Source organism: Lissotriton helveticus, chromosome 3_1 (genome assembly GCF_964261635.1).
Source record: "Lissotriton helveticus chromosome 3_1, aLisHel1.1, whole genome shotgun sequence".
Lineage (NCBI taxonomy): Eukaryota > Metazoa > Chordata > Amphibia > Caudata > Salamandridae > Lissotriton > Lissotriton helveticus.
In genome coordinates this window covers 499,236,273-499,258,924 of record NC_136061.1, presented here as the reverse complement: position 1 = coordinate 499,258,924, position 22,652 = coordinate 499,236,273, and the positions used below count along the sequence as shown (strand labels likewise).

Genomic DNA, 22,652 nt, shown 5'->3' with positions numbered 1-22,652 from the left:
TTTTGATTACTGTTAGTGGGCTTGAAGCCCTCCCATTATTTACAATTAATGGGCTTTAAAGTCACTCTCCATTGCTTGCTTCCAGCTGGTCAGCTCTGCAGGCAGCATCCCTCTTCTTGCATGTGACCCTCCCCTAGAGCATGGCCCAAGTACTTGTGTCCTTCTACTGCTCGCACTTTTGGGAGTCTTTTCTTGTTGAGGCACTCTACAGAGTGCATCTTTTGTTACTGGCTCTGAAATCTGTTCCCTTTCACCACTGTTCGCAAATGCATCTCTGCCATATCGTGTCTGTGTTTTTTTAAATTTATTTTTTATTAATTTGCCTGAGTTTAAGTGTTTAACATGTGACTGGAGGGGACCCTGCACGTGAGTGTTTGTTTATTCTTAGCGCAGGCACTGGTGATTACATTTGTGGAACTGCTTGCCTGTTATACACACACACTGTCCCATTCCGTTTCCTTTGAGATAAGAAAATGTGCTTCCAATGCTGATGCTAGAATTTTACGGGTTCCCCAGCTTCAAAGGCCACTGATCTACAGATAAGGAGACCTGCATTGCTATGTGTTTTATTATGTGCAGAGCTTTGGCCTTTGAAGCTTGGGAACCCCATTCAAGTCTCAGCGGCATCACCTGCACAATTTCTAGAGACTGTGATGCAAATTAGTTAATGTGACAATGTTAAAAAAAGATTAATCTGCTCCCGTCACTTATTTTAGATTATGGGTGTATACGAGATTTTGGATGGAGCACAGTTTGACTTTAGGAAAAGCGATAGTACTGAATCAGCATCGGTAGTTGCTACCGAAGAGATGCAACACATCATGGACAACGGAGGAAAGGCTGCGTCGGTCCTTTTGGACCTATCTGCTGCCTTCGACACCGTGAGTCACTTTCCTGCCTGAAGTAGCGCCTTTTGGGGATTGGGATCAGAAGACTAGCCTACGACCTCCTTTGATAATTTCTTCCTGACAGAGAACAATCGACCTCCGTGGGAAAGTTTACCTCCAAATCTTTCTCCTTGCTCTGTCGTGTCCCGCAAGGGTCATCATTAAATCCTACATTTTTCCACAATTACATGGCTCCCTAGCTAAGCAGATCTGGTCCTTTGGCTTCTCAACCATCTCTTACGTAGACGACATACAGATCGTGGTGTTGATCGCAAGTAATGTGAAAGAGTTGGCACATCGTTTAAACAACGGCATGAGATCAGTAATCAGCTGGATGAGCAGTCACTGCGGAAGCTAAATTCGGAGAAAACGGAGGTACTCCTTTTGGCAACGACATCTTGTTTTGGAACACTTCCTGGTGCCCCCTCCCATGTCACCCAGCCCGCCCCCATGCCAGTAGGCAAAGTTAGGAATTTCGAACTGGAGCGGAGCTGGGGTTGGTACAGGTGTCTGTGAGGAAGGTGACGTCGGACAAGAGGGTCCCAAACTGCTACTGAGTTTCTGTGCAGGGAGAGTACGTTGAGGAGGAAGCAGCTTGGTGGTTTGAGTGCGCTGGAGTCCGATGGGTTGGCAGTAGCTGTCTGGGTCCGGAGGTGGGTGAAGGTGCAGCAACAGTGTCGGCAGGAGAATGGGCCTTGGGAGTTGCTCAGCGTCGAGAGTTGACAGTTGTTGTTGCATCCAGAGTTGAGTGCATGGAGAGTGCTGGAGTTGTAGCGGAGGGGCTCAGGGTCCCTGGAGCTGGTCACCGTCGAGTCGCGGACGGGTTGTAGATGGGCTTAGACGGGCGGGCCAAAGGCGCTCCCAAGGCCTGCCCATCCGCGCAGCAGGTGCCAATAAGTAGGAGTCGTGGGAGGGAGAGCAGCTGGGAGGAGGGAGCGGGAACATGCTGGGGAGGAGGGGCCGCAGGGGCAGCAGCGACAGGAAGCAGGCAAAAGGAAAAAAGAGTGGCAAACAGAGAAATCGGCAAAAAGGCAAAGACAGAGGCTAAGACAGAAAAACAAGCAGAGAAAAGGCAGAATAGACAGCAACAGAAAGAGGCTCACAGAGCGGACCAGGAGAAGAGCAGGATCTTCCACTGGACCACCAGGGATGAGGCGCAGGTAGGAGCCTGCAGGTGGAGGAGGGCCTTGAACACCTACCTGGAGACCAGAGGGCACTGGGGCCAGTGCCTTAAGGACGGAGCTGCGTGAGGGGAGAGCAGTTACCCAGACCAGCTGTACATGGAAGGTGTTGGATATTCTGTTGCTCCATTAAAATTATATTAGATTTCCACTATCCTTCCCGAAGCTTCAAACACTTAAGGCCTGATATACGAAAGGGTTTTGCGCTCGCAAAGCCTGCAGTGTGCCAATTTGAAGGTTTTGTGATTGCAAAAAACAAAGTCTTAATGTACTCACATGACATTAAGAAATGGCTATGTGATTCGGGATGTCCATATTGTTACACCATGTGACTTATAAAGAATAGGTTCCTTGTGTGGGGTGGATCTGCACACCAGTAATCAATTGTGAAGATAGGTTATGTTAACACGGGTGTTAATTTTTGGTGGCTTGTACTTTGGCTCTTTCGCCTCAGTGTTTACTCCAGAACGTTCTTTTGTGATGAACACTTGTACATATGGAAAAACGTAAACATAGTTTGGTATGTTGTTGTCTTTTAGATCCTGTCGAATCTGCACTTTGAGAGACCAATCATTCAAGGAAGATTGAACTTTTGACTGTATATAATTAATCCCCTGAAGAAGGGTTCTTTACGTAACCCGAAATGCATTGGGATGTTGGTTATTGTTTTTGAATACCAATTATTGATGAACCGTTAACACCATTTCACAGGAATTGAAAATATGTCTTGTTAATATTTTCATGTGCCTATTGTTTGATATTGATTATGAATGTCCTTTGAAACATGTGCATATATATTTTTGATGATTACTGCCTATGAGTAAATATGCTATCTTTTGATAATTAAATGAAAATATTGAAGTCTGAGTATATGTGTTAAAATTCCATAAAATTTACAGAGGCTTAATGCCCAGCAGCTGTGCTTCTAGTAGCCCAGGGTTGCCCTGGGCTAGTATTTGAATGATTATAAAGAATAGGTGGCATGCATGAGGTGCACCGACCTCCTTCTGGGACACAATGATTTCAATGGTTTGCAACTGGTATTGAGTTTGCAAACCATTCATGGGATTACTAAATGCATTTGTGATTCCAAATGTTCAAATTCGAACTACTTGTGACCCAAAGGAATAGGTGGCATGAATGGGGCATACTCCTTCCTTGTGGCTCACAAGCATAGCAACGGTTTGCAACTGCTACTAAGTTTGCAAGCCATTCATGGGATACTTATATCCAAAAGCTAGAAGCTGTTGTGATGCACTACTGGATAGGGGCATTACGTAGACCCCTGCATCGCAAGTAGGGGTGGAGGAATATTTTGTTCCACCCGCTGAACTGGTGGTGAGTTAGTCACTCCGCATTACTTTTTGACATAGAGTTCTGACCAAATTCAGGCAATCGCCACGTGGCAGAATTTTTCTCCCACGAGGTTCCAGAATATGCAAGATGTCGAACACAAATAAAATCTGGCGTCCTTAGCGCGATTTTCTAACGTGAAGAGTTGCTGGCGTTTGTGGTTAGATGGCTGCCATTTCGAGTAGATTTGCTGCCGCTCGTATAGATTTCCTACTCGAGAGGCAGCAAAATCAACTCAAGCGCTGCTTGTGCTACAGCACTAAATTGAAGTGTGAGCTGCATATATCCCGCCTGTTAGAATTCCGCAGAGTGAAACTTTGCGAGCTCCTCCAAGCCATAATCCCAAGGTGGATCGACCCCTCAAGGGGCCCCCATATATTCCAAAATCTAAGGATAACAGTGAGATATGTTAATCTTGGAGGCCCTGCATAACATATTGCTTGGGGAATCATTTTTCTTTAAGCCACTGCTAATAGAATGGGATGCAGGCATCTTAGGGAGCACACAGAGGTCTAGTGGACAGCAACATGCTCCCCAAGATGAACCTCGCATCATTTTAAAATGTTGTTTTTAGTAGCCTCATCCCATCATCCCAGGTCATCGGCTGGATCTGATTTTCTCTGAGACCAACCTGCTCACTGTTGGGAATGTGCTACCCATGGCCGGGACGGACCACTCTCTGATTACGTTTTTTGTATAGGCAGGCACACCTATAGCAGGGACATCTGGTCAAGCAAGGGAGTATGTCAGCAGGGACTGGAAGTCCCTTGCTCGGAAAAAAGGTGTGTCACCCACGTTCATGGTTGAGGAATGCTTTGCCCCCGCCTCACAGGCTGAGGTGAATTACGCTGCCCGCTGCTTGAAGATTACTTCGGTGCTGGACACCTCTGCTCCTTTTAAACATCATACGAGCAGGGGGAGCCCCTCTGCACCCTGGTTTACAGACAGCCTCAAAAATGTGAGACTAGAATGTAAACAAGCAGAGAGAAGGTGGAGGCATGCATACCTGGACAGGGACAGGCTGGCTTGGAAAGCTAAGAAGGAGATTCACAGAGCTAAGGCAGAGTACTTCTCGAGGGTGATTCTCGACGCCCTGAACAGCTCTTGCAGCATTTTCAATATCCTGAATAGTCTTACCAGTCTAGAGTGTGCCAAGAATGAATTCCCCCCTCTCAGGAACTCTGTGAGAACCTAGCTAGGTTCTTCCAGGAGAAAATCAAATTGATTATTGATGACCTGGGGGTGGAGCAGCAACAATCTTTGGTAGAAGCTGACTGTGGCAGCCTGTCGACTCCTGGGGCAGTTTGTGAACTAGGAAGAGTTGAGCCCCTTGCAGAATTTGCACAGCTGTCTGCAGAGGAATTCAGGGAAGTGGCCGTTAGTATTACATCCGGGTCTCCGCTCGACCCGCTCCCACTAAAAGTCTGGAAGGAGTACGAGCTTGAGCTCTTCCCCACGCTTCGGCTGGTGTATAACCAGTCGCTTGCTACGGGAGTGGTTCCATCTCAGTGGAAACAAGCGGTGGTGACCCTCTTACTGAAAAAGCCCACCCTTGATCCGGACTGCCTTAAGAACTTTAGGCCGATCTTGCTCCTACCCTATCCAGCAAAAATTGTAGAGCGGGTGGTGGCAGACACCCTCTCCAGACATCTTGAACAGCACAAGCTCCTGGAGGACGTTCAATTTGGCTGCCGTCCAGCTCATGGCACCGAAACGGCCCTTGTGACCGTGCTGGATGAGCTACGTTGGCGGGCAGACAGGGGACAGGCAGGGGTTTTGATCCTGCTTGACCTGTCTGCCGCCTTCGATACGGTGAACCATGACATTCTGCTGGATAGGTTGAGAGAGGTAGGAGTTGCAGGGAGTGCCCTTGGGTGGTTTGAGTCCTTCCGAGGTTTAGGAGATCCAGAGCAGGAGGTAGATCGTTCAGTGTGGCTGCGGCCAAGCTCTGGAACTCTCTTCCCACTGAACTTAGGCAGGTCACCGGCCTTCTTGCTTTTAGAAGGCAGTTAAAAACATGGCTTTTTCCCCCCTTTTCCTAATCTTTAGCCTGTGATTTGTTGCCCCTCCTTTTTCTGTCGAGTCTGCCAGCGCCAGGATGCCTCTCGAGGGGATTGCACACTCTATAAGTGAAATAAATAAATAATAATAAATCATGTGGAAGTCTGTAATCCTTGCCTTTTCTGAATAAAAATGTAGTGAATGAGGTCTGTTGTGCCTCGCATTGCAGTAAGTTTTGTAGGTTTTACAGAGAGAATACTGCTTCAATGCAGTACTTGAAGTAGAATGTCTGCAAATCCTACCGAATGGCCGTTTTAAGCATTGATGAATTAGTACAAAGAGCAAAACAAGCACAGGTAAAGCCAATAGGTGTCACAAGACCTATTGGCTTTGGCAATGTGCTTTATCCATGTTGTACACCGGTATGGCTGCTGTTCAGTAAGGCCAAACATAGGTGGAGTGGGATGGGGTAGAGTGCACTGTGGTAGAGTGTATTAGAGTGGTATAGATTGGGGTAGATTAAAGTGGTATTGACTGAAGTAGAGTGGGGTAGATTGGAGTTAATTGCGATAGATGGGGTAGGATGAAGTGGGGTGAGGTGGAGAGAAGTGGGGTACACTGAGGTGGGGTAGATTGGAGTGTGGTAGACTAGAGTGGACTGGCGCAGACTGGAGTGGAATGGGGTTGATGGGGTAGAGTGGAGACGGGGTTATTGGAGTGAAGGTGGGTGGGGATAGAGTGGGGTGGGGTTGATTGGAGTGGGGTGGGTGGAGTGGGATGGGGTAGATTGGAGTGAGGTGGGTGGAGTGGGATTGGGTGGAGTGGGATTGGGTAGATTGGAGTGAGGTGGGTGGAGTGGGATGGGGTACAGTGGGGTGGAGTGGAGAGGGACGGAGTGGAGTGGGGTAAATTGGCATTGAATAGACTGAATTGGAGTGTGATAGATTGGAGTGGAGATTGGATTGGAGTGGAGATTGGCATGGAGTGGAGATTGGCATGGAGTGGGGTGGATTGGAGTGGAGTGTAGCTGTGGCCATTAGGCAACATCTCTTGCACCTAAGTGCATATTAATAAGGGCCACCTGAAAGTGCTTCTGGTGGAATACAAATGAGAATGAGGACTTAGGCAAAGGTTTTAAGGACAAATGTAGTAATTTCTGCTCTGCACAGAACTGAAGCACTTTAAATAGAGAAGATATGGAATACGTATAAGAATGAGGACACAGGTGTCAAGGAGAAATTGATTACATTGATTAAATTCTTTGTGTTTGAAAAGACAGAGAAGTTTCCAAAAATGTATGTTGCTTAGTGGCACGGTGGCTTGAAGCATGTGACTGGACTGCTTGTCTGGAAAGTCTGTGGAGTCCAGTTTCAGGTGTGTATGCTTTAAACAGACACATACTTTGTATGTGCAGAGATGAGGTGCAGCCTACAACCACATGCAGTCACACAGACTGCTTTAATATTCCATGCAATTTGTTTGGTGTTATAAAAGGAAGTGCAGAACTGTAAAACAGTCCCACAAACTGCTTCAATACTCTGTGTCATATATTTGGTGCTGTATAAGGAAGCGAAGAATTCTGAAACAAATTAAGGCAACATCAAATAAACCTGTAAGGTGTAAGTTAAAAGCATCCCAAAGGTGTAGCATGAAAGTGGAAATGATGGTTAGAAAAATTAACAAATAAAAAGGTACCCTGGATCACAGCAGGAGCAGTGGAAAAACAGCGAAACGACACTAATAAAATGAAATCAATAATTACTTAGTCCATGCTTCGGTAAAATATAAAGAAATGACATCAGGCATATGGTGGTCAATTATGAGATAGTTAAAAAGAATGCTAATCAAGCCAGCAAATGGTAACTAATGGGCAGGCTCCGAGCCCATTACTGAATACAATACCCCTCGCAGCAACAGCACATGCTCGCTGTTAGGCGAAACCTAAAAAGAGGAGGTTGCATCACAGCAGCATCCAAAATAGCAAATACATTGTGATCCAATCCACTGTACATGCAGCCTCAATTTACGAAAGATATTGTATCCATGAAGTGACAAATATCAATTAATTCTGCCTACATATCAGGATACAAACATAGCCTAGAGTGTTACTAATAAAAAGTTAAGTGGAAATGCTACTTAATGGTCATCAATTCTGAGATTTGTCTCTTGGTGTGCCTCACAATTCTTTTGGTAAAAAACAGGGGTTTAGGTTTTAAACAAGAAATATTTCCAAATGTGCATTATTTAAAAAACATTCCCAGAATTCTCTTCAATAACAATCTTGTTCTGCCATAAGCGAAACATAGTGTGAAGTAACTAACTTTTTTCACAATATATTAGAAATTGATTGATGGTTGGTTTATTGCGAATTATAAGCAGAGCAGGGCAACACAGGTTATTAAGACTCTGTTAGAGAGTAATCCGCGAGACAGCCGGTTAGGCAGCATTTGAAACATTAAGCACTGTAGAAAGTATTTACACTGAGAATCTGCTCGTTTGCAAACAGGAAAAAGGCTTGATACATATGGCCCCACATCATATGAAATACCATAAAGGGACCTGCAGAGCTGTTTAAAGCATACTGAAAACCATCAAACTGCACGCCTGTATCTTACACCTTCATCCAACTTGCCGCATCCCATAACATGATAACCGCACTTCAGTGGTCCTCACCCACAACATGGAATCACTTCCCACATATCATTAATACAGAAACAACATTCCAACCACACACCCTACATGGTGTACTCCACACATGGGTAGTATGCTCTATATAAATACTGTAATACTACACAATATGTCATCTATTATGCACCACTACACGTATGGAATCAAAGCTGTCACACAGCAAGGCATATGCTTTTTAATTACCTCCTGAGGGCAGATACATCCCCGGTGAAGGCAGCAAACAGGAGGTTTATCACTGATTTTACCTGCAATTAAAAGATTTTGGTGAGAAAAACGTTAAAATTCGCATATGCATTTTTATAATGCTTTTATCTGATCTTCAAAAGCAAAATAATGTACATATTATCTCTCTTGCTTTAAATGAATTTATAAGAACGTTAATAATACGTGCACACATCAGCACAGTAGACAAAGTGAATACCTTGCAGAAAACAGTCACCTACATTGTTATGGCAGAAACACCAATTACTTCAGAATCATATCTTAAGTTTATGGAATTGCATTAGATATCACAAAAGAGTGATGATTATTACAAGGTACACAAACCAGGCACAACTGAACTACTATCATGATAGGCTAATACACCACCTCCACCCCCCGCCCCCCGCCCACAGGTGGACGTGACCAGTTTGATAGTAGTGTGCTCAGGGCGCCCCAGGCAAAGCAGCTAAGTATGTAATGCAGCTCGTATATTCCTGTGGCGTGACACAGGGGAAAGCACCTCTGCATAGATTTGTTCACTACAGTACGCAATGTCCTGAAGCCCCTCTACCCGCATGGGTGTACGTATGGCCAGTAGTGATAGGAAAAAGTAGATTTAACTCATCAAAATGTAGACTGCAGAGCCTGTCACATTTTATATGTTCGCCCATAACTGGTGGAAGATTTTCCTTAGGATCACAAACATATAGAATCATATCCTCAGTATATATTGGTTTTAATAATTTCCTGTTCATGAAGTTCAAAGCCTACTGTAAATAGTGTCATCTCAGTCTGCAAGCGAGGGGCTCCACCAGGGGCGTAATAGACACTCTTGCAGCCCCCAGGGTGGCGGGGGTCCCGCCGTCTTTCATAAATAAAGGGGGCCCGTCTCTGCTTGTCAGCTCGGGGTAGGTGTCCCCTCACCATTTCTTGTAGGGGAGCCTTCCTGAGGTGTATTTACACCACTGAGCTCGACACTTAAAGCAAATAAAGTACACGCGATCACCCTTGTCTGGTGCTTGGCTTTATTTCTATTACATGAGCTATCAATCATTAGCATGCGTAAAGTGAGGTTATAAAATCTGTGAAATGTGAGGGCATTCTCATTGTATGGAGTGTAGTGAAAAGTAAGATCCAATTCAAGGGGTCAAATACCTTGGTTGCATCTAATAATACCGCCATCGCCATTAGATCTGCCTTCAGCTGAAGTGTCAGAGCAAAAATTGTGCGCATATTATATGATGTGGATCTAGTGAGTACAACGCCAGACTGATCAGGCAGAACAAAATTGGCAATCTGTGGAATAAGATTGTTTGCAAGATTTTTGGCCAGTATTTTGGATCAGAGTTGATGAACGACAGTGGCCTGTAGGGACTGTATCCATCGGATGCCTTGCCTGGCTCAAGAAGCGTAAGAACAATGACTTCTGTTAAAGAGGGAGGAAGTATCTTCTTCTCACAAGCCTCTTCAAATAGCATTAGCAGATGCTGGGCTTTTAGAGGGATACACGTTTTAAAAAATTCACAATCTAACCGTTAGCGCTAGACACCTTATTGCTGGTCTTGCTCTGCACCACAGCCACAATTTCCTCTAGGGTGACAGTGTAGGAGGCTGGCTTAGTATATGGTGCACACATATTTAAGTGAAGCACCATGCACTAATTCAGACAACGTTAATGGTGATTGTAGTGGTCTTAGACAACCTTAGAAAGCTCTCTAAGTGGTTGCTGTGGAGAGCAGCCTTCAGGCTTAATCAAGAAGGAGTGTGAAGCAGCTTGTTTTACCAGAACTAATCTTGTAGTATAGGTTAAACAAAAAAGAATCACACAGTGTAGTTATTAAAATAGTTATATTTATTATACACACACTCACTAACACATTGGTATATTGCCTACCTGGAGATATCAACACAATACACACAATAGTCCAAATGGAAACAGGTAAGTAAGCACAAATACACAGTGGTCTCCAGGGGGAGACCAAACCATAAACTTAAGAAATAGAATTTGAACAGCGACCGAAGAAGAGACTTGGACCAGAAGACTCAGAAGAGAGGAGGACACAAGGAACAACCTAAGGTAAGTACCCAGGAATCCCACGGAGGCTGTATGCAGAGTGGAAACACCAAGGTGTATTCAATGCAAGTCAATGAGAAAGTCGCTGTTGCAGTTTTTAAGAAGGACCCTTCACAGTGGACCCTGGAGAAACCCTGTGGAAGAGGGAAGGTTGGAGAGTAACCCCATTCGTGGATACCTCAGGAATGATGATACTTACACCAGGGAAGTCGGGTGCATAGGTGCGAAGTGACATCGGAAACCTCCGTAGACCTCAATGGAGTACTTCAGTGAAGATGCCACTGGCGAAGAAGGTGAAAGAGTCCGGTGGAACACAAGGATGGATTCTTGAAGAGAAGTACCTACAAGCAGAAGGGACAGAGCCTATGCCACTCGGGCTTGACCAGGAGGCACAGAAGACCAATGACCACCAATAAGAGAAGATGAGGAGAGTTGAAGGTGATCTTGTTGGTGCAGCTGTGAGGACCAGGCAACGCTGTGGAAGACCACGAGCCGAGAACCAGGGGTCGGTGTCCGGCGGAAGTACCAATAAGCCTTGGAAGCAGCAACAGGCATGGTAAACAAAGTAGGTGCAGAGTCAGGACCAGCAAGGTCAAAGGGACTCACCAAGTGCAGGAGAGGCAAAGCAGGCCCAGAGCAAGTACGGGAGCCCTCTGAAGCCAAAGAAGACCATCAAGAGGACCCAGAACTATGTACAGGAATATGGAACTTCGAGGGGCTAAGCCTTCCCACCACCTTAGTGCCCAAGCGACCAGGACCGACTAGCTCTAGTGTCTCACACGCTCTCCTACACACTCACAAAGAAGCAAATGATTAGACACCTGACAACACAACACTCCCGGATCTCTCAGGAATCGTGGTAGCAAGACACACCTTTTTGCTCATAGTCTCGTGCCTGTCCACAATAAGAACTGACTGAAAGACAAATATAGTTTAAAATGTTTATTTTAACTATCATGCTCTAAAATGCAGTATATGAGCCACAACCAGCAGGAAAATGCATACAACTAATACAGTTAGTAGTGCAGCAAGGCTATATATCATACAGGGAGATTTAATCATTTAAAGACAGTGGAAAAAGGACTATAAAGTCTAACTACCCTCCCCTGGGTAATAAGAAGGATTATATAATTGAAGATCTCTGGGCTTTGTTAGCAGGCCCCATCCATTATTGCCTAGATGGTATATCACCATTTTTTCTTTTTTTTACTTGAGTTTTATATATAGCGCTGGCTAGACCCAGAGGTATCACAGCGCTTGACATGAGGAGAGTAACATAGGTTACAAGTTACACATTGTTACAGAGGGTACGTCAATTACAAGTTACATCTTGTAATTGGTTCAGGGCGAGTAGAGGGTAAGGGGGTAATGTAAAAGGTCAACGGGGAGGGAGATTAAGCAGAGAATTGGCACAAGGAAAAACAGAGCAAGTATGGGGGAGAGAGATTCAGGGGAGAGAGGAAAGGAATGGGGGAGGCAAGCAAAGAATGAAGGAGGGAAGGGGTGGGGGTGTAGGAGACACAGCGAAGAGACGAGGAAGTAACTGTGTCTGATGTCCGGCTGGGTGGGGGACGGCTCCCTGTGGTAAATGGATCATTCCCAGTCTTCCATTTTTTGTGATTCTCTTGTCACCGTGGACTCTCTCAGCGTGGTCGCTGAGACTCCAGGGCATAGATGCTGGATCCCTCCCCAACAAGGGGAGAGGAGTGATTTGGTCATGGGCACACTTAGAAGAATGAAGGAGGGAGGGGGTAGAAAACCCAGCGTGAACACAGTGTCCGACTTCCGGCGGGGTAGGAGACGGTTTCCAGTGGTAAGGGGATCAATCCCAGACCTCCACTTTGTGAGACTCCCTTGTCACTGTGGACTCTCTCAGAAGGGTCTCTGAGACTCCAGGGTGAAAATGCTGGATCCATCCCCAACAAGGGGTGTAGGAGTGCTTTGGACAAGGGCATACTAGAGGGGGCCATAATAGGGAGTTGGGCTGATAGGGTTGCATAGGTTACAAATTACACATTATTACAGAAGGTACGTCAATTACGAGTTACATCCATTTGTTCAAGGAGTGTAGAAGGGTAAGGGGATAATGTAGAAGGGCGACAGGGAGGGAGACTGAGTGGAGCATAGGCACAAGGATAAACAAAGCAGGTAGGGGAAAAGAGATTCAGGGGAGAGAGGGAAGGAATAGGGGAGGCAAGCAAAGATTGAAGGACGAAAGAGGTGGGGGAGGGGGTAGGAGACACAGTGAGGAGACAAGGAAGTCCAGGCTACACCCGGAGGTATCAGAGCGCTTTACATGAGGATTAAGGCATGTTATAATGTTAAATCAATTGCAGTTACATTGCAGTCAGATCTGTTGCTAGTGCATTCAATAAACATAGAAAATCAAGATGAGGAATAAAACAATGACTGATGTCCAGTCGGCCCCTCTGCTCACCTTTGGGGACTACACAGGGCGTATACCTGAAATGGCAGGACCGGCGCCGTTTTGAAGATTGGTGACATCACCCAGTATGTGATATAGGGCAAACATAGCAGGGACCAGGAGTGTGACTACAGGTAAAGTGAATGACCGCTCCAAGACGGCCACCATAGTTTGTGAAGGGAGCAGGCCCATTTCTATTTCCATGCTCAGCAGATCCTCCAGATCATTAATACAGTATGATACAGAAAATGTGTGACTGATCCAACCTGTGTGTGTATGTGTGCACCAGATTGTATTTAGGCAGCAGGTATGACACCCAATTGGGTCTCATTCCTTACCATTCATGTCCGTATGTGTCTGTCCTCATCACCATCAGAATGTTTCTTGGCAATATAATCTACAAATTATATTTGTTCAGCCTGATCACCAGCTATCAATGCTGCCTTCTAACCTGCACCAATAAGAGATGGCTGTCCGGGGTTGTTACTTCTCATACTCCAATCTTCTTAGCCTAGTCTCCAATTCAGGAATATTCCTTCCTAGTTCTACTCTAACAATATATGTCATCCAAATACAGATTCCAGTCATGGTGACCTTGAAAGCCTCCCAGATTTCACCTGTGTCTTCAACCGGTCCATGATTTACTTTGAAGAACTGCACTATGGCTTCCACCAGAGTCACCCTATAGGTTTGCTCAATCACGTAGCCGGTTGTAGTCGCCATGTGGGGATCTTCCGAATCTGGGCTCTCCACTGTATGGATATTATGAGTGGTGATCATAGGAACTGCACTGCTCTCCCTGTAAAGCTCCCACTCCAAGTGTGTGTTACCTAAACATGTATCCCCATAATATCAAAGTACAAGTTACCAGCAGCAGCTGCATTAGCATGTTTTGTGCTAGGGACTGACCAGAACAGAATAGCAAGGGATATTGTTTATCGACCTTGGTCACAGTGTTCAGACTAAACTCCAGGAACTGGTAGAGAACGAACAAAGCAAACAGTTCTAATGTGAAAGGCATAAACAGTCTTGCAAAAATAAAGCTATGTAGCAACGTGCCCAAAAGCGGCATCATGGCTGCCGGGCTCATGCTAACTTAGCGATGTTGACAATGACCCTCTCGGCCACGTGACACCCTGCCCTTGGTAAGTCTGTAGCATATAGAAAAACAGAATGCAACAGTAAGCAAAATAAAAAAAAGCTTTTAAAAAAGGCCAAATCGTAAAGATGCAATTCTTAGTTTTAAATGTTTTTAAGACAAGTCTGGAAAATTCATCCAAATATGTGAACTGTGGAATGCAACCTGTTCCAAAAGGTCATCCCTGCCATTCATAGCAAAAAGGGATGCCATTCAATTGAGCAGTTCGAAAGAACTCACGTGCTCCTCATGATTCAAAGCCTCCAGGGGCATATCTGGGCTCCGGTGTGATACTCGTATTCCAGCCTGCCAACACTCCAAGTAGAGTCGCACACATCAAACGACCGTCCCCAGAACAGGCCTGGTCTTGGGCCAGTGACGGACCCATTAACAGATCATAATCTAGGTCAGGGCTGGATGTATTGGAGAGGCAGATATCCAAGGCCCCACAGAAAGGGCACCGTCGGCAATAGAAGGCAGGTTGCATGCAAGTGAAGTAGGTGAAGCGAAAGTTAATTCCATAACTCACACCAAGCGTCCCCAATGGCAAACATCCAAATAGTTGTTGCATTCGGTCACTGTACAGCTGCAATTGGCCGGGTCTGTGCAGTACCACAAGATGGGCAGCCATTGCGTGATAGGAGCAGAAGCACCAGTACGCCGCACGCTAGGAAGCGAATCAATGGAAACCCTCTGAAGGCGGTGGAAAAAATAGAATGAATAAATGCTAGTATTACCCCAAAAATCGTCTAAAAAGAGGAAACAAGGCTTGATCCCATAAGTTTAAAAAAATTAGCACAGCCTTCAGTATCAGACATATTAAATATTTGGTGTATTCATTCTCAAAATTGGAGTGGGAGATTTGTGTTCAGTAGCGAGTGCATCTCACTTAAGGTTCTCGCCACCTGCAATTCGAAGGTCTCTTGCGCTGATGTGAGAGCTACTTCTTGTTGAAACAATAGTGCTTTGAGTCTGCTTAGTTTATTGAAATCTGTTTTCAGAGTTGGAATGGAAGGCCAAAGCATACGATCTACAAACCCATGCAGGGGTGGAAAAAGGACATTGCTGCAATAAGTAACATCTTGTGAAACCGTTACTATATGCAGGATGCCGACCCATAAGCCACAGCAGTCGTGGTTATTCAAATTAATATAACTGCCATTTGAAAGTAACGTTAGTGCGGGAATAATAGTTGGGACTGGCGTACCTTTTAAAAAACAAGCAAGATTAGGTGCCGCCACGTTACAGGCGCAGTTCAATATAACTTGTTTGCAAACTAGGAAATGTCCTAATGTAGAACCGCAATCCTCTCCTGTCAGTACAACTTCCTTATCCGCTTGCTGACATCTGTAGGTAAAAGGTTTTTGAAGGATACACAGGTGGAAAGAAGGTGGGCAAAGTGATGGTTTGGTCAATGTGGTAAGAAGTAACCACCTTGGTAAAAAAAGGGAAGGTCTAGTTCTCAGCACGACCTTGTCCGGATCGACAGCCAGCAAGGGAGGCTTGGAAGAAAGAGTTTGCAGCTCAACCACCCTGCCTGCAGAGGTGATGGCCACCAGAAAGGCAGTTTTCAAATTCAGATGTCTGAGAGGACAGTTATGTAGGGGCTAAAACGGAGCGCACATGAGAATGGTAAGAACCAAGTTCAAGTTCCACTGAAGCATTACAAAAGGAACAGGAGGAAAAAGATAAGCAATGCCCTTAAGGAATCTATTTACAACAGGAGACTTGAAAAGAGAAGGCTGATAAGGAAGCCTAACAAAGGCTGAAATGGTCGAGAAGTAGCCCTTTAGAGAGCCCAGAGCAGAGCCCTGCTGGGCCAAAGGAAGGATGAACAAGAGAACCTCAGAAAGAGGGGCAGAAAGGGGATATACAGCCTATGCTATGCACCATGCCACAAATTTGTTCCATCTGCAGGGGTATACCGTTTTAGTGGCGGGACGTCTGACTGCCAAGATAACATCGCAAACTTCGGGAGGCAGGTCAAACGATGTCAACTGCCGCCGCTCAATCTCCATGCAAGGAGGTGGTGGCTGGACAGGTTCAGATGGAGGACTGGCCCGGTCGCGCTTGATCTTCTTCAGCACTCTGGGCAGAAGTGGTATAGGCGGAAAGGGGCATAGAAGACGTAACTCCGCTCGTGGCGAAAAGCGTCGCCTAGCGAGTGCCGCCTTGGAAATTCCAACGCGCAGAGCTGCTGACATTGCGCGTTCTCTTCAGTGGCGAATACATCTAACCAAGGCTCTCCCCACTGCTGAAAGAAACCTTGCACCACCTCCTATTAAAGACGCCATTCATGATCCATTATGCACCTGCGGCTGAGTTTGTCCGCCCTGGCGTTCAGAGAACCTGCCAGATGGTGAACCACCAGGGATATGCCCTGATGGTCCAGCCCTGTCCAGAGGGGGAGGGCCTCCTGACATAGGGTCCACAACCCCACCCTGCCTCGTTTGTTGCAGTACCACATAGCGGTGATGTTGTTCGCGAACACCTGCACTACTCTTCCCCGGACAGAGGGAAGGAATGCCTTTAGTACAAGACGAATCACCCGAAGCTCCAGAAGGTTGATGTGGAGCCTGGACTCCACCTGAGACCAGAGGCCTCTGGTCTCCGCCTCCCCCATGTGGTCGCCCCATCCCAGAAGTGATGCATCGGTCACCACTGTGAACTTTGGTTGAGGAAGGGAGAGGGACCTGCCATCAACCCAATCCTAGTTCGTAAGCCACCACTGCAAATATTGTGCAGTGCCTTCCGAGATCTGGATGCAATCGGACAGATTTCCCTGATGTTGTGCCCACTGGAACTTCCGGTCCCACTGCAGAGCCTGCGTATGCCATCTTGCATGGTCCACCAGCGGGATGCAGGAGGCCATAAGACCCAGCAGCCTGAGGGTCATCCTCACCAAAACCCAGGATAGAGGCTGAAAGATCAGAATCATAGCCCGAATATCGCAGACTCGCTATTTGGGAGGATAAACCCGAAACTTCGTCATGTCGAGAACCGCTCCGATGAAGAGGAGCTTCTGAGAGGGTGTCAGGTGTGACTTTGCCACGTTGATAGAGAACCCCAGCTAATGCAGGAGGTCGGCCATAGTCTGGAGGTGGGAGACGACATCATGGGGCGAGCCTGCCTTCAACAGCCAGTCGTCGAGATAGGGGAAGACTGGAACCCTTGATCTGCGAAGATGAGCTGCGACCACCGTCATCACTTTCGTGAACACCCGAGGGGCGCTGGTAAGGCCAAAGGGGAGCATGGTAAACTGAAAGTGCTCGTGGCCTACCGTGAAATGCAGGAAACCCCGGTGGGCCAGCAGGATGGGGATGTGAAAGTAAGCGTCCTGCAAGTCCAATACTACCATCCAGTCTCCAGGGTTGAGGACAGACAAGACCTGAGCGAGCGTCAACATTTTTTAACTTCTCCTTCTGGAGGAAGTGGTTAACGTTCCTGAGATCCAAGATAGGACGCAGGCCTTTGTCCTTCTTGGGCACCGGAAAGTAGTGGGAATAGCAACCACAACCTACTTCTGGGGAAGGAATGCACTCGATGGCTCCCTTGGTCAAGAGTGCAGAAACTTGCTGTTGGAAAAGGGCCAGGTGATCATCCGACATGCGAGGTGGCATGGATAAAGTGGTAGCCTCGAAAGGGAAAGAGTAGCCCCTTTCGACTATTTGCAAAACCCACCTGTCCAACGTGTTGGTGCTCCAGTGGAGAAGGTGAGGGCAGATCCTGCCGCCCACTGGTGTTTGGGAGCCCTGAAGGTCGGGCTAGGAGTGTTTGGAGGCTGCTGCAGAGGGGGCTGCGGTGGACTGGTCCGCCCACTGGCCCCCAGAACCACGGCGGTGGTTCCCACGTCCCCGACCACGCTGGGGATGAACAGCTTGGGCCGGCCTGTGGCTCTGGGCAGGATATACCGGGCACCCCTTCTGTAGCCACAAAAGGGCAAAAGGCAGATTGCGCGGGGGCAGGTGATGGAGAGGCCCAAGGACCTGGCCGTAGCCTGAGAGTCCTTAAAGCGTTCTAGCAGTTTGTCTGCCTTGTCGTCAAAAAGGCGACGCCCATCAAAAGGCATATCCATAAGGGTGGATTCGACAATCCCGGAAAAAACAGTCAAACGCAAGCAGGCGATGGACTACTGATGTGGAAATCGTCCTGCCAAGTGCGCTAGCGGTATCCAGCCCACAGCGGATGGTGAACTTTGCTCCCCTTGGCAACTGCACGGGAGAGCACGGCCCGGGCCTTCTCCGGGCATTGGGGCAGCACCTGCGCTACCGCATTCCACACAGAGTGGAAGTAACAGCCCAACAGACATGCAGTGTTTACCGACCGCAGTCCCAAGCTGGCGGAAGAAAACATTTTCTTCCGAAGGTGGTCCAGCTTTTTGGATTCCCTATCTGGTGGTGCGTTAAGGATTGCGCCTTTAGAAGTGGAGGCTTGGACAACTAAGCTCTCAGGGGTGGGGTGTTGGGAGAGGAAAGAGGGGTCACCCAAGCCGGGCAGTTGCATCGGGTAATCATCCTGTTCACAGGAGCCCCTGTGTTGGGCCTGGACCAGGTGCCCAAAAGGATGTCCGTAAGGGCTTTATTACATGGCAGCAGGGGCTCCGAAGAGCTCGCTGCAGGTTGAAGGACCTCTGTCAAGATGTTAGTCCTGACTGTCACCATAGGTAGCTTGAGGTGAAGACAACATGCCAAGGTATGGTGAGGTATCCAGACCACTGACTTCCCCCAGTTCCTTTCTCCAGTCCTGTTCATACACCAACTGGTCGGTTAAAGGGTCCCCAGACCCCTCCCAGTCCTCCACACCATCCTATGGCTGCCAATCTGGTCTCAAAGAGCCAGGGTAGAACAGGAGCACACAAGTACCCATCTTTATCGGATGGGTTGGTCAACGACGGACCGACTCCATGCCCATCTCGAGGTGTAGGCCGGGGTCGACATCGACTGGTGACACAGTCGATGCCTGTGGCGGATGTGGTGCCAGTGGAATCTGCGCCGAGGAAGGAGTAATAAAGGCGACCAGCGACGATCCAGATCTAGCCTGGATCCAAGGGGACCCTGTGCGCTGAGGCCGGAGCCGCTGACGCCATAGGCCCAGGGCCCACAGCCGAGTCTGGGAGCCCTGGCGCCGTCAGGCTGACCAAAGATGGCGTGCATCACTTCGTAGAAACTCCGAAGCTGGGCAGGGATTGCACTGGGTCCCGGAAAGGGAAGGAAACCCGAAGTCGACCCAGCAGGCTCAGCTCGCGAAGCCACAGGAGGTACACCACCCGTATCCCTCATTGCATCAGCTGACCGACGGGGGAAATCGAAGAGCGATGATGCTTCTTTGACTTCTTTTTGTGCTTCGACTTACCTGAGCCCGAGTACAAAGACTTAGAGGAAGAATTGTGTTGGCTCCGCAACCGGTCCCTCAACCTCCTACGCGACCAGGACCTCAAACGACAGCGAGCCGACTGACGGGCCTCGAGTAGCTTTCGTGACTGCTCACGCAAAGACTTTGGGGCCATGGTCCAGCAGTCGGAGCACAACTTGGGATTGTGTTTGCACTCCAAGCAGTAGAGGCACACGCTGTGCGGTTCTGTCATCAACATCAGTCGGTTACAGAAGCCGCAAGCCTTGAAGCCGGGCATCCCTCATGCACCAGGAGTTGATGGACTTGAACAACAACAAAGTCGACAAAAGTCGAGAAAAAGTTCTGTCAAAAAATTACTAGGAGTACTGACGTCAGCGCGTGAGGGCAGCGTTTTTGTAGCTACAGCGACGTCATCCTGGCGACCACGACACCGAACGAGAAGTTGACCAACACCACCTTCCGACGCGCAGGGGTACTGCTGATGAAAAACTTTCCGGATCCAGTCTGACGCCTGAGGGTAATTCTAAGGTAAGGAATCTATGGGGCCGCTCACCCAGAGATCTTCTTGGGAGATTGTTAAGTGCATGTTGGAATACCTACAAATGATTCAGTCAACTCCTACCTGTACCTAAGACTCTAGCTGTCAAAGACTGCTTTAAATCACGGTTCTTTCACTCCAGTATAGAATAGCCCTAAGGCCTGAATGGAGACGAAAACGACACCAGCACCCCCAGCAACCTCATTGCGTCCCTGCACGCCTTACAGGCAAACGCAAGACCTTGGTCAGAATGGAAGGTGCCACAAGCAAAAGTCCTGACAAAGACACGCAAATCTCTAATGACATTACGAGCGTCAGCACTTCGTTGCGGCCATACCCAGAGGAATCTCGTGCAGGAATATGGTACCACGATGTATAGGGGCTAAACCTTCCCACCACCTTAGTGGCCACGAGCCCAGAACCGACTAGCTATAGTGTCTCACTCGCTCTCCTACACACTCATGAAGAAGAAAATGATTAGACACCCCAGAACACAACACTCCCGTATCTCTAAGGAATCTAACAAGACACACCTTTTCGCTCACACTCTCGTACCTGTCCACAATAAGAACTGACTGAAACAAGTATTCTATTCCATGGGAGTCTTCAGTTCACATTTGAGCATCTTGTCCAGAAGATGGTCTTGCAGATCTGATTGTTTGAAAAACCACAAATCTGATTTCCATTCTTAATTAACCTTAAAACGCGTATTTTGGTTTTTGGAATAATTTCTATCACGTATTGTGTTTTTATCCTGTGTTTTTTTGTCAGGTTCTGACAGAATAAAGATTCTTTGACTTAATTTGTCTTTCTTTATCGGTACATGTGCAGTAGCAGCATTACACCAAGGCGTACCGGGATACAATGGGCACCCTGAGTGTTGCTGTGCATTATTCCGCTCCCTATCATCCCGTGGAAAATTCGATAGCGGAACGGAAGAACTGTAACTAAAAGCAGTCCTTAACAGCTAAAGTATTGGGTTCATGTTGTAATTGGATCCATCAGCTATATGGAGTCCAGAGAGAACTAAATATTCTGCCTAGACGGTCTTTGGATGACCAGACCCCATATGAAGCTCTGTTCGGGTTCCAGATACATGTTCCAGATCTCGTTAACTGTGGCACAGTGGCTGGAGATGCTTCCTTTGACATCAATGAACGTTTTGCTGTCTTACAGGAATTAAAAGACTTCCGAGATAAGCATTCCAATGTGAATTCTAAAATTTCTGCCACTGAAGAAGTGATGGAGCAGCTAGCGGTCTCTGGCTGGATTCCAGAAGTTGGGATCTAGTCCAAGAGAAGATTGCATGGCCCCTCCTACCATGCCTGTCCCTGCTGTTAAAGGTACTCAAACTGTGATTTTGCCACTGTGATTTTGCCACTGCTTGCTGGTTGTAAATATAACCGGTTTCCATTAACCCGTTTACCGCGGCGGACATTCTGCCGCAGTGCGGGGGTTCTATTGCACAGGCGGGGCTGCGTCGGCCAACTGTCGTGCCCAGCACCCGCAAGGTAGTGCTTGCGTCACAGAAGGGGATAATTCGACCAAGTTACACGATGTGGCCACTTCTCCACAGTAGGCCACAGGGGTTTTGGGTAGTTCCTTCACTTCTCTCTATACCCTACCTGAAATCCCTCTACATGCATTAGGCAGTCCAAACCTTTCTAGGGTCCTTCTGGGGTCTTCAGATGCTCAAATTATCAATGTATCAGATAAAGCTGAAAATACAGGATGTGTTTCTAATATTAGTTTGCCGTTTTCCACTGTTGCTCCTGGCAATGAAGTTATTTACTATCAACAAGCGTTGGAGATGCCTGCCAGCTCTTCTTTGTGCGATGAGATCCATTGTTTTACTCAAACTGACTCCTGTTTTATTCTGTCAACAATGATAATTTTTCTTTTAATTTTTTGCATACTTCTCTGCATGTTGTGCGTACACTTTTCCTTTGGCTGAAACAGACTTACCTGATTCCTTCATGGTCCTGCTGTTGAATTGTTATTCCCTTGTTTTCCTCCTTCTCTGGATTGGATGTATTACTGTCTTCTTTCTAATGTTCAATGGACACTATCTCCTAGAATGTACTTCACCAGAAACTGTAGCAGAGGTGCTTACGCCCAATTCTTCACCACATAAGGTCCACAAAGAATTGCCCATGGTGAACATTACTGCAATCCGGTCCATGATGGTACTGTCTGGAATAAGTCTCCCTATGACATTTTTTAATCAAATAATGACATGGTTATATAGAACACACCAACTGCTCCAGCAGGAGTGTTGTGGCGCTAGTTGTGGGTATAAGTAAAAGAAGGACTAGTTGAACTGTCTAAGACGGAGACAGGGGGAGCATTCACAATTCTTGAAAAAGTGAGTTTTTAGCTAGGCTTTAAACATGGTCTCTGTCAATATATTCCCAAGATAATCAGGAAGCAAATTCCACAATTTAGGTGCCAGATAAGAGAAGACCCTAAATCCTGTCAGGATTGATATATTCTTGGGATGACTAACAGATTTTGGTGGGCAGACTGGAACTTTTTGTGGGGCTGATTTATTTTCACCTAGTTCTGAATGTAGCTTGGGCCTGTCAAATTCACAGCTCTAAAGGTGAATAAAAGTGATTTTAATTTAACTATTTGGCTGAGAGGAAGGCAGTGGAATGTTTTCAGTCCATTTCAAATAGTTATATTTTTTTGATATTACTGACCAGGCAAGCTGCAGTGTTCTGGACCCGTTGTAGTCAGTCTACAAAACCTTGAGGGGCCCCAAAGAGCAGAACATTTGCATAATCCAGCCTGGATGTTATTAGGGAATGAGTG

At 47.0% G+C, this 22,652-nt stretch overlaps 1 protein-coding gene across 2 annotated transcripts in view; it reads right to left on the bottom strand.

Annotated features, from left to right (window-relative positions):
- Positions 1-22,652, bottom strand: part of GLS (glutaminase) — a 926,246-nt gene that overhangs the window by 134,355 nt on the left and 769,239 nt on the right. For both annotated transcript variants that reach the window (XM_078680394.1, XM_078680395.1), the window contains exon 15: positions 8,294-8,355. In XM_078680394.1, coding sequence (XP_078536520.1) covers positions 8,294-8,355 — 62 coding nt within the window. The remainder of the gene's footprint in view (positions 1-8,293; positions 8,356-22,652) is intronic.